Source organism: Mobula hypostoma, chromosome 26 (genome assembly GCF_963921235.1).
Source record: "Mobula hypostoma chromosome 26, sMobHyp1.1, whole genome shotgun sequence".
Taxonomy (NCBI): Eukaryota; Metazoa; Chordata; class Chondrichthyes; order Myliobatiformes; family Myliobatidae; genus Mobula; species Mobula hypostoma.
Window position 1 is genome coordinate 9,124,000 of NC_086122.1, and position 13,152 is coordinate 9,137,151.

At 43.0% G+C, this 13,152-nt stretch overlaps 1 protein-coding gene across 11 annotated transcripts in view; it reads right to left on the reverse strand.

The window, feature by feature from the left end:
• Positions 1–4,899: 4,899 nt before the first annotated feature.
• Positions 4,900–13,152, reverse strand: part of eva1ba (eva-1 homolog Ba (C. elegans)) — a 123,249-nt gene continuing 114,996 nt past the window's right edge. For all 11 annotated transcript variants that reach the window (XM_063033547.1, XM_063033546.1, XM_063033541.1 and 8 more), the window contains one exon: positions 4,900–10,830. In XM_063033547.1, the coding sequence (XP_062889617.1) occupies positions 10,376–10,830 (455 nt within the window). In that variant the 3' untranslated portion in view covers positions 4,900–10,375. The remainder of the gene's footprint in view (positions 10,831–13,152) is intronic.

Sequence of the window (13,152 nt, forward strand, 5' to 3'; positions counted from 1 at the left end):
GTGATGGATTCAAAGTCAAAGTATGTTTATTATCAAAGTTTCCATGCTGTGTGCAACCTTGAGTTTCAACTTCCCACAAAGCAATGAAGCACCATGGAACCCATTCAAAGAAAACATCAAACACACACACGCAGGTTATCGTAAGTCATTTAGGTCCTGAGCTTAAACATCATTCCAGTCCTCTGAGGGACAGATCATGCATTGAACGTGCTTCCTAGATTTGCCTCAGTTTTTGGCATGCCCCCATCCAGGAAAAAGTTTGTCAATGGCAAGTCACACAGGTCCAGCTAAGTGCCTGGCAGCAATTAGATCATATCTGGTACTTGCCTGCCAACAAGCTAACGTGTTCCTAATCTACTAACCCAGAGGCTTTCGGAATTCAGGAACCATTGCAAGATTATTGGCTTCTTAAATGGATATTACTTTAATGCTAAATACTTGGCCACTTTGTTTGCATTGGATCAAGCGGCGTCATGATCAAGTCAGTATTTTTGCAATCTGTGTCTGCATCAAAATGCGTGTTGCCATTTTTTTGGTGTTCTTTATTCGCTAAATCCTTACAATGAAATGAGCCATCATTTTCACCTAATAAAAGGAAAAAGAAATAAAATGCTGTAGCAGCTGTGATTGCCATCAGTAAGGCAGGAAGATCCTGTGGGAATTTCTATGCATTATGATTTTCCCGATCCTGTTTCTCTCACAGTCTGGATGAAGCTCTACTCAAAGCTACAGCTTTTTTTTTCCCAGTTTGTAATACTCCTGCCACTGAGAGAATATTAATCAACTTTCCAGGGATCTGAGTACAAGAACCAGGCAGTACTGAGAGAATGCTACACTGTCAGAAGTTCTGGCTTTTAAATGAGATGTTAAATTGTCCACCAGTACTATGTGAATGGAATAATCCCACAGCGTACCCAGTGGTCACTTTACTAGGGATGCTTGTACACCAGATCATTAATATCTAATCAGCCAATCATGTGGCAGCAGCACAATGCATAAAAGCATGCAGACATGGTCAAGAGGTTCAGTTGTTGTTCAGGCCAAACATTGGAATGGGGAAGAATTGTGAAGTGACTTTGTCCATGGAATGATTGTTGCTGCCTTCGGAGTATTTCAGAAGCTGCTGGGTTTCTCACACACGACAGTGTCCAGAGTTTACAGAGGATTGTACGCAAGACAAAAAAACATCGAGTGAGGGGCAGCTCTGTGGGCAAAAATGGCTTGTTAATGACAGAAGTCGGAGGAGAACGGCCAGACGGGTTCAAGCTGACAGGAAGGTGACAGTAACTCAAAGAAACACGCGTTGCAGCAGTGGTGTGCAGAAGAGCATCTGTGAGTACACAGCACATTGAAATTTGGAAGCGGATGGGCTACAGCAGCAGAAGACCATGAACATGTTGCCTGGATTGGGGAACATGCCCTATGAGAGTAGATTGAGTAAACTCGACCTTTTCTCCTTGGAACGACGGAGGATGAGAGGAGACCTGACAGAGGTGTATAAGATGATGAGAGGCATCGATCATGTGGATAGTCAGAGGCTTTTTCCCAGGGCTGAAATGGCTGCCACAAGAGGGCACAGGTTTAAGGTGCTGGGGGGTAGGTACAGAGGAGATGTCAGGGGTAAGTGTTTTACTCAGAGAGTAGTGAGTGTGTAGAATGTGCTGCTGGCAACGGTGGTGGAGGCAGATACGATAGGGTCTTTTAAGAGACTTTTAGATAGGTACATGGAGCTTAGTGAAATAGAGGGCTATAGGTAAACCTAGTAATTTCTGAGGTAGGGACATGTTTGGCACAACTCTGTGGGCCGAAAGGCCTGTATTGTGCTGTAGGTTTTCTATGTTTCTAACATACACTCAGCGGCCATTTTATTAGGTACAGCAGGAGTCAAGGAGCATTTTAAGACAAAAAACGGAGTTGTCGATAGAGAAACCATTCCTGCGAGGGAAGGGCTTTGATGTAAATGTTGCAGGGTGTTTCTGATTCTGATTCTTATTAAGAATCTCAATAAAGCAACCCATAAAATTTTGTGAAAAATTGACCTCCTTTGAGTATGAATTTTTCTTCTGAGATGCCTCTGCTGGGAATTAATTGTACAGGGATGGGCATAGGGTCACAGAGTGCTACAGCACAAACAACAGGCCCTTCAGCCCTTCTTGTCCATGTTGGACCATTATTCTGCTCAGTCCCATCGACCTTCACCTGGACCATATCCTCCATCCTCCTCCCCTTCATGTATATTTCTTAAATGTTTAATTCTTTCCCAACATTAAGGAGTGTAATTTATTCCTTAACTCTTCCTTATCCAGATTTCTCTTAAATGCTGAAATTGAAACCCTATCTACCACTTCCACTGGCAGTTCATTCCGCAGTCTCACCAGCCACAGAGTGAAGATGTAGGGCAGCACATTGGTGGTGCAAGTTGGGCTGCTGTGGGACCACGAATCCTGATCTCCAGTGCTGTCTGCGAGAAGTTTGCAGGTTCTTTCTGCGATTGCATGGGTTACCCCTGGCTGCTCCGCTTTCCTCCCAAATCCCAAAGACAAACACTAGTCGATGGGTTAACTTACAGTGGTCGCCGCTTCAAATTCCTCCTAGTGCGGTGGCCGGCAGGAGAATAGGGAGGGGGACAAACTCGCATGCAAGAGAGGATAGGTGACAGGGAAATAAGTGGGGAGTGGGACTCCTGGGCATTGACTCAATGGGTTGAATGTTCTCTTCTATGTTGGAAGAAAATTTGAGGAATATATGTCGTGAGAGGTGGAAACAGGTAAGGCCAGCCAACAAGGCACTGGTGAAGCTGTATGGACCAATCCCTTGTACAGTTGATACAATGGATTACAGAGCTCCAACCATGCTATCATCTTTGGACAATGGAGATAGGAGGTAATCGATGACCTTTGTCACACTGCAAGCTAAGAACCCAAGAGGAAGAATGAGGGTAACAGAGAGCTCAATAGAATTCCCAATATTCCAATGAACATTTAAGTTTCTTCAAACCTACCAAAATTAGTTTAACTATCCATTTACCCGGTTTTGTAGGCAGAATATTGCTCAGTACTAATTGACTGCATTGTGACCATTCAACTGTTAATTTTGAGGCATTGTGGAGGATGAAGCATATTTTTTTCGGATACGTAGACTGGTTTGGTGCAACATGTTTGATATACAAGAGGTACTGCTCTCACAATGCAAGCTGTGGTCTTTCTATCTGTAAACATAATTGGAGGGAAACTTTCGATTGTGAGAGTACGCCAACAAAGTGAGGTGGAAACCTGGAGGATTTGGTGCTTTGATAAACAAGAAAACTTTAATTTTCTTAGAATAAAATGATGAACTGTTTAAACAGTTTCTTGGGCTGACTTACAATCTGTCTGGTTGGTGGGTTCTAAGGTGACCAATGAGACCAATGTGGGAGGTACAGGTGGGACAGGTGGGGTAGGTGGTGGGTAGTTAATGAGGTATTACCCCCTCCTTCTCGTTTCACAGAACTTCTGCGTGTTGTTGATTCATGAACTCAAAGTTCTCGGCACCATTTTGCGTGCTCTTTCTTTACCTTCAGATGCCACGGGCTGGTGATTCGCAGGAGTCAGTGGAGCCATTAAATTAGCAACAGACTAATAAGTAGCACCTCTTTGAATGCTAGAGATCAGAAGAATAGCGAAGTTATTCACTGCATTAAGTCACAATGCCAGCAGTACATTATTGAACATTACAGCACATTACAGGCCCTTCGGCCCACAATGTTGGGCCGACTGTGTAACCTACATTAGGCGGAGATGTAAGGATGTTTCATTGACTGATCCTAGCTCTGGCTGGGGTGGGGGTGGGTGGAATTCCTTCTGTAATTGTGCCTTATACTTTTAAAGACTGAAAGATTAAAGATTAGCTTTTATTGGCCACATGTACTGTGTATCAAAACATTGCATATATATCAACAGAAGAAGTATTGTAGGGAAGGCAGATGAGCTCAGCACCCAGAATTATGATATTGTAGCCATTAGTAAAACTTGGCTGCAGGAGGGACAGGACTGGCAGCTCAGTATTCCAGGGTTCAGTTGTTGTAAATATGACAGAATGGGAGGGATTACAGGAGGAGGTGTGGAGTTACAAGCCAGGTAAAATGTCATGGCAGTACTCCATCAGGACAGACTGGAGAACTTAACTAGTGAGGCGTTATGGGTAGAATTGAGAAATTAAAAAGGTATGACTATATTAATGGGGCTATATTACAGACTACCCACAAGCCCCAGGGATTTAAAGGAACAAATCTGTAAAGAGATTGCAGACTGTTGCAAGAAACATAAAGTTGTTTATATTAGGTGATTTTAACTTTCCACGTATTGCCTGGGAATCCCGTACTGTAAAAGGACAGAGTTTGTCAAATGTGTTCTGGAAAGTTTCGTTCATCAGTACGTAGAAGTCCCAATGAGAGAGCGTGCAATATTTCATCTCCCATTAGGGAATGAGACAGGGCAGGTGACAGAAGTTTGTGTTAGGGAACACTTAGCATCCAGTGACCATACGCCTTCAGTTTCAAAGTAAATATCCAAAAAGATAGGTCTGGTCTGCGGGTTGAGATATTAAATTGGCTAAGGAAAACACTTCCGGCTTGCGATGGGTCCAAGTATCTGAGATCCTGAAATCTGAGAGGCTGGGAAATGCATCCACAATGGAAACGGGATGCGGATTTTCCAAGTTACTTCCCTTTTTAACTTCCATCATAAGTTATCCTCTGGGAAGAATCCAAGTCTGCCTTACTCCATTACATTTCCTGAGCGAGGGTGAAGGAATACCTGGTTTTCTCAGGATTACCAAGGACTTTTCGCACTTCATCCCTGGTTTATTGAACAGTAGCTGTCAATTCTATGGACACATAAGTAAGAGTAACATCTCCAGAATACTTCAGCTTTATTCAACAGATACAGAGTCAATTTGACCTAATTCAACGATTTTTTTTTATTAAGCAAAACAAAATATAACGTGAGGCAACATTTGAAATAAGTGTTTTTAAATTGCAACCTGGAAATTCATAGTTCATTCTCCTTCCTGTGTGATATCTAGATGCACAAGAGGAAGGTTAAACCCATTGACACATTCCTGTGCAGATTCTTTGTCTCCCGTTTTAATGAAGACTTTAGATAGTTAAAAAAAATGTAACACCTACGATACAGCAACAGTTTTAATAGAAACAAATTCTAATTCAAAGAGGTATTGTCAACTGATCAACATCTGGTCAGACTATGAGTTAATCCTATGCACCTTTATGCAGTTGAGGCAATGTTAAACTCCAACATGAATACCTTGTTACAAAGGGTGGATCAGCCTAGATCTCAAGCTTTTTCTCCCTTAATGAACACTCTCATGAAGTCCCTGGGACATTCCTCGGTGTTACAGGTGCTATGTAAATACAGGTTGTTGATGTTTTGCGGCCTAGCCAGGAAAACATTCCAGTGATGACTTGGGTCCTCATCAGTGCTCATTATTAATAAAGGATGTTGAGATGCTCCCAAGGGTACGGTGCTTATATTCTTGTTCCTCAGAAGGGTTTTGAATATTTTCTACCAACTAAAGTGATTCTGAGTGTAAAAGAAGAATGCACGGCAGAGCTTGTGTTCTTCAAGGGTGAGATGTTAGAGCTGGTGGATGGGAGAATTTCCATTTAACATAGATTGGACAAGGGAACAGACTAAGATACAAGATTAACAATAGCCTAATTGAGAGTGGGTTTCCTGGGTTTCCCGGCTGTCTCCCACTTCTGTTTCTTCCCTTCCCATGTGGATGGGAGACAAAAAAAGAGGAAAGATCCCTCAATGGTGGGGATAGTCCAGGTTAGATACCAGTGCAGGACTTCACACAGAATGCAAGACCAAGGCTGTGAGACCCAATTTACTTCCTGAAGGGTTCCAGACATGTGGATTAGGTCACAGAGTCTTTTTTTAAACTCCATTTAATGCTTTCAAATTACATGTAATTGCTTTAATCACTCATATCAATTTAAACATATTTTAAATATGCCTGAATGTTTAAAGGTATTAAAATCCATGACAACTCAGACAGCTGACAAAGCTCCACCCATTGTTCTGTTTTTGTCAAAGCCCATCAGGCTGTCCATGGCCTGCTCCAATGTTGGGATGAGGCCACACTCAGGTTGGAGGAACAACACCTTATATTCCATTTGGGTAGCCTCCAACCTGATGGCATGAACATCGACTTCTCTAACTTCCAGCAATGCCTCCACCCCCCTTCACTATTTCCCATCTTCTTGTCCTCCTCTCACATTATCTCCTTGCCTGCCCATCGCCTCCCTCCCCTTCTCCTTTCTTCCATGGCCTTCTGTCTCTTTCACCAATCAACTTCCTAGCTCTTTGCTTCATCCCTCCCCCTCCAAGTTTCACCTATCGCCTGATGTTTCTCTCTCCCCTCCCCCACACCTTTCAAATCTACTCCTCAGCTTTTTTTTCTCCAGTCCTGCCGAAGGGTTTTGGCCCGAAACGTCGACTGTACTTTTTTCCATAGATGCTGCCTGGCCTGCCGAGTTCCTCCAGCATTTTGTGTGTGTTACTAGGATGTGCGTGTGCAGGTCATGTGAAATACATCACTGGAGACCTCATCACCACTGGACCCTGTCACTGGACTCATGCATGTCAAGAGATCATGCGTGTGAAGATCTGTCTTCTGGAACTGGACCAAGTCAGGACAGCAGTGCAGTGAGCAGGGAATGCAAGTCTGGCAAAAAAAATCAATCTGTCAGGATCCCGCTCATAGAATCGGGGGGTTAGAAGCCTGTATGTATCAGCCAGTATTTTGCCCAGTTTTGGATTAATATAGAACATGGGTACAGTACTGTACAGGCCCTTCGGCCCACAATATTGTGCTGACTTGCTAATCTACTCCAAGATCAACCTAACGCTTCCTTCCATTTTGCTTTCATCCATTTGCCTATCTAAGAGTCTCTTAAATGTCGATAATGTATCTGGCTCTACCAACACCCCTGAAAGTGCATTCCACGCACTCACCACTCCCGGTGTAAAAATCCTACCTATACTTTCCTCCAATCAGCTTGAAAGCATGCCCTCTCGCCATTTCCACCCTGTGAAAAAAGGTGCTGACTGTCCTATCAATGGAATAAATGTTTGGCTTAGACTGAATGGGCTGAAGGGCCTACCTGGGTACTGTAGTACTCTATGTCTCTTACCATCTTGTACACCTCAATCAAGCCACCCCTCATCCTCTTTTTCTTCAAAGAGAAATGCCCTAGCTCACTTAACCCAAGATACGCTCCCTAATTCAGGCAGCATCCTGGTGAATCTCCTCTGCACCCTCTCTAAAGCTTCCACATCCTTCCTATAATAAGGTGACCAGACCTGAATACAATATCAAGTGTGGTCCAACCATTGTTTTATAGAAAAACATTATCTATTGCTTTTGACCTCAGTCCCCTAATTAATGAAGGCCAACACACAACATGCCTTAACCAGGCAGAAATAAAGATTTCCCTTTACACTCAGTGGAAATTGTACCTCCTGTTGTTAATAAAGTGGCCCCTGAGTGTATGTTCATGGTCTTCTGCTGCTGTAGCCCATCCACTTCAAGGATTGACGTGTTGTGTGTTCAGAAGATACTCTTCTGCTCAACACTGCTATAATGAGTGTTATTTGAGTTACTGTCGCCTTCCAGTCTGGCCATTCTCCTCTGACCTCTCTCATTAACAAGACATTTCCACCCACAGACCTATCTCTCACTGGATGTTTTTTTTGTTTCTCTGTAAGCTTTTAGAGACTACTGTTTATGAAAATCCCAGGAGATCAGCAGTTTCTGAGATACTCAAACCTCCCGTCTGGCACCAACAATCATTTCACACTCAGAGTCATGTAGGTCACATTTCTTCCCTTTTCTCATGTTTGGTCTGAACAACAACTGAACCTCTTGACCGTATCTGCATGCTTTTATACATTGAGTTGCTGCCACATGATTGGCTGATTTGCATTAACAAGCCGGTGTACAGGTGTACCTAATAAAGTGGCCACTGAATCAATTTCTATTTCCAAAGTTACTATTTAATCTATCTGCCCTACCCTTCCAACACTCAGGCCAACCTTTCCAGCCACATTATAGAAAAATAATCTCACCTCATCAATGCAATTACCTTAAAGTCTGTGATCTTGGTTACCTCTCCCCTTGCCACTGTACTTGTTTACTCTAGCAAACTCATAATTCTGAGCACCTTAGTTAAATCTCCTGTGAATCTTTTTTGCTCCAACCACAGCTTCATTCAATATGGTCACCTGATTAAAATTCATAGCACTGAGCATCACTTGAATAAATCTTCCCTGCAGAACTGAACTTGATGTTTCTAATGGAGCAGTCCAGTGACTAGAAAATGCTAAAAGCTTCTTATAATCAATTATCTCTTTTTATGACTTATTAAGCATTATCCTCGCTATCTTCAAAAATTGATGATTCCTGCACCTGCATTAATTTTCCACTATGCTTCATATTGCCTCCCTCATTCTTCCTAAAAAATTCATCACTTCACACTACCTATGTGTAAATTATGGTTTTTGTGGACATATAATGGACAAACTTAATGTAGAATTCATTACAGTTTACCCTCACTAATACTGAGCTCAGGCTGAAAAAGTGCTTCTGAAGCGTTAAAGCACTCCCCACTGACTTTCATCACCCAGCCAAAGCTAGTTTCTGTTCCTGTTCAATGTTGGATCTCACATAACATTGTGCGGACAGTTTCAAAGTCAGCCGAGTGGTTTAGGGCAGATCTACGCAGGAGGACTAACTTAATGAAGTATGGGCTGAGGTCCTTACTTACGGGTCACACAGAGATAAGATGGTTTGCAATCTGGAGTGGGTTCGAGCTGATCCAAAGCTGAGGATGAAAATGTGATACCCAAATCCTAAAACAACTATAATAAGCTTCCAAAATGTCGACTTAAAATTCCCACCATAGACGCTGCCTGACCTGCTGAGTTCCTCCAGCATTTTGTGTGTGCGTTGCTCTAGATTTCCAGCATCTGCAGGATCTCTTGTGTCTGCAATAAGGTTCCCCCTGTAGTCAGGTGATTATGAGACAAGCACGTTTCAATTACTTCAGTTGTTTTTCTTAGAGAGTAACTTTAGCTTAAGTGCATTCAATGGTGAAGAATCATCCCCTTTCCAAGTATCCAAGGTGAGTTGCTTCTCTCCTTTGGAAATTCAAGACCATGAGTAGAGGCATGAATCTGTACACCCATCAGTAACACTGGGACTAAACTGCTGTACTGGAATCAACCAAGTACAGTCTGGGAAAGAGATTTGGGCTCGTGCTCCCTGTGGTTTTCTCTGACACAGAATTTTCGAAGGGGCACAAAACAAGAACTTGATGCATTGGATCCATTTTCCAACTCAGCTAGAAGGTCATCAACCAAAATAGAAGCAATCCACAAAAGTAAAGGGTTTTTTCAATGACATGTCTATGTTACTAAGAAACCAGTAATAAGGCACTTCTGATAATTACATGTAGCACCTTCATCTTTGCAAGTGGGTCACATTTAACATACTATTTTGCACAATCACAGGGAAAGCACTGACTATATTTGCAAGACGCATATAGGAATGTCACGCCGTAAAATATTGGACTATACAATTAAGCAACATATAACACATTGGTCCCATTTACGGGTAAAACTACCATATCAGTACCGTTGTTCATAAGTGCACTTAAAGAATCAAGCACCTAGACAATGAGATCTCTGCAACCAGATTCAGATCACTGCATTTTTCCATTGCCTGAAACATCAAGCTTTTCAGAGTTTGTCAAAAATACTGCATTAGAATATACAAAGGGATTGGTTTTAAGACAATTGGTTTGGTCCCAGTCTATGTGGGATTAATGAGTTCAAGGAAGATAAGGAATGTTTCCTCTTGAATCACTGGCTATTCCTAGTGAAAACTAAACCCAATGAGCCTGGGAGACTCCGATCAGTAATTAGCTCATTTCTCATCTGAAATTATTGGATTGTCAAGATCTGATGTCGCAGATCCCAAACAGACTTGGGTTTTCTCTGAGGATAAATTCCCTCTTCCTCCCATCTCCCTGTGGAATGATTCTTGGCTGTTCCCCTCACACAGCACCAATGATGGGGCCTTTAGCAACACTAATAGCAGTTCCTTGCAATGCCCGGTGGCTCACAAACCTATTCTGAATATTCTGCAAACGCTTTACTTCCATCGTGCTTCTTTCTGCTTTTTGGTTCAGTTAATTCCATACACATGGTGCAAATATTTAACTACTCATCTTTGGTTATGTGTTTTCTGCATATCCAGAGCTAAATAAAAAAATATATTTTTTTCCATCGGCATTCTCTCTCCTTCTTGCTTCTTAATACTTCCCGTGGGAGTTTGGGCTCCAGGTTCGATGCTCCCTTTGGACCCCATTCGGTAGCATTTCCATTTCGAACTGGTGCCAGCCGCTTCCCAGGATGTCCGGCTGCCCGCTCCGCCAGATCTCACGGATGATCCGCTCGCGCTCCTCCAACAACTGGGCTCGCTCCAGCTCCTCGGCGGAAGTGAAGACGTTCACGCTGGAGCTCGTGTTGGCCTGGTTGTGGCTGGCCAGGGCCAAGTCCGTTGCCGCCGGTGGTCCACTGTCCACTTCCTCATCTTCGTCCTCCTCTTCGTCTTCCTCCTCGCTGCCGTCTTCTTCCTTCCTGCTGATGGGGTCAGCGGTCACCGTCCGAGCATGGCAGGATATTCGGATCACGAGCAGGCAGAGCGTCAGGATGAGGCCAAAGCACACCCCAGTGATGAAGTACAAGGCTGCCTTCTCCGGGTTTGCTGCGAAAAGAAAGCATTGCACAAAGTTAGGCCCAGTCTTTGATGCCACGTTCCTAGCAGGGTCAAGTGAACCCTAAAGAGCATCAACAATTTGCATGAGGACTGTAACTCCATTTTGTCTCATATTGCAAAATTGCTGGGAATACCAAACAAATACCAAAAAAACAGTCGAAAGCCTTTGTCCATTCTGTATGTTCTAATGCAGTAGCCCAAATGGTGGAATCATCCATTATCCACTCAGGTATTACAGACATCCCACCCCTCCCAGAAGTTCTGGGAGTCTCCCGCACATTGATAGTGGCTCCCTGATGCCCGCAAATTATATACAATATCCCGGAAATTATTTTTTTTGAGAGCGAGCGAGAGAGAGAGAGAGAGAGCACGAGAGCGACAGAGAGAGCACGCCATGGCAGAGTGATCCAAAAAAAGAAAATATAAAACGTACGTCACCCCAGACTACATTAAAGTGTACTCCTGCCTAATAGGGGTCAAAATAATGACAGTGTTGCTCACTGCACTGTTTGCAACAGTGACTTTTCTATTGCCCATGGTGGGTTAAGACTGTAAAAGACATGTTGAGATGAGTTTGTTCATTAGCATAGCTAACATTATTTAAACTAGCTGGCTAGCTGCTAAGGAGCTACTCCATTGCAGACATCCCACCTCTCCCGGAAGTTCCGGGAGTCTCCCGGAAGTTCCAATCCTGGAATTTATCATCGAGTCTATATTCTGGACCTGAAGGCCTGCAATGGTTCAAGAAGGCAACTTCTCGAGGGTAATCAGGAATTTACAATAAACACTGGCCTTTGCAGCAATGCCCAGGTGTAATAAGAATGTTATTCACTCTTGACAGCCTCCCTTTCTTAAAGGAGATTTGGAAATTTACTGTTATGGGCAGTTTTTAAGTACTATAAGTGAATTAAAATGCACAGATAGCCAAGTGGGATTTAAGCTTGCATTTTCTGGATCTTTTGCCTGGTAATGTAAGGGCCCCGCTATGTCAATAAACTAAGGGACTCAATGTGTCAGTATGTTAGAATTCTCCACTTCTGTGGGAGTGAGCTGAGAAATGTGCTAGGCATATTTTGAATTGCATGTTGATATGAGAGTTCCTGAAACTGATCACTCTTGAGGAATGCAGTCTGTCCGTTCTACAAGAGGCCGTGATGTGGATAAGAAACAGAATGAAATTCCCCTTGTAAATAAAATACTTTCTAAAGTTTCTGGTCTCTTTTACCAAGATCATGGGAACACGTGAGCAATGTATTATTTCTGTGATTTAACTAGAGTTCCACAAAATGCAGCAAAGTCTTATCCATTCGCTTTTAAGGGCCTTTACAAGCAAGACTGTCATTTTACTGTGAAGTTATGGGCCTTTTATGGTGGCAGCAGTTGAAACATTTAAAGATGACTAGTATCGCTGGTTAATTTTAAAGGGAATTAAATCTGTTTGTTTTTTTCCAGTCTCCTTCCATGCTTTCCTCTAGGAGTCTAAACCTGGTAATCTGAAAAACAGAGAGAGAAGTTCTTCCAATTATCCACAGTGATTTGGCTGGATAATCCATAAACTCTCTGGGGAAGTAGGAATGAGTGCAATGGAATGGTTTGAACTTCAGCAAGCCAAAAATGCCTGAGATTCTGCAGGCTTCTCAAACCAGGGGTTGTGAGTTTCCTCAATCCAGGCATGGATTTAGAGTGTGGACAGAAATGAGGGTAGGGCGTACATGAATGGTAGGACTTTATGTAGTATTGAGGAATAGAGTAATGTTGCAGTCCAAGTCCACAGGTCCTTGAAGGTTGCAATGCAGGCAGACATCATGGTTAGGATGATGTTCCTATCTTGGCCTCTATAAATTTGGACATCAAATACAGAAGTAGAGAGGTGATTTTTCAAAGTTGATAAAAATGTGGTCATACCTCAGATGAAATACTGTTTGCTGGTCCTAATAACCAGAGGTTAGAACTGATGTGATAGCTCCGGAGAAGGTACAGAATAAGACCATGAGACATAGGAGCAGAATTAGGCCATTCAGCCCATCGAGTCTGCTCCACCATTCCATCAAGGTTGATCCTGGATCCCACTCAACCCCACACACCTGCCTTCTCGCCATATCTTTGAATGCTCTGATTAATCATGAAACGATCAACTTCTGCTTTAAATATGCACACGGACTTGGCCTCCACCACAGTCTGTGGCAGAGCATTCCACAGATTTACTACTCTCTGGCTAAAAAAATTCCTCATTACATCTGTTCTGAAAGCTGTGTCCTCTAGTTCTGGATAACCCCACTATAGGAAACATCCTCTCCACATCCACCCTAT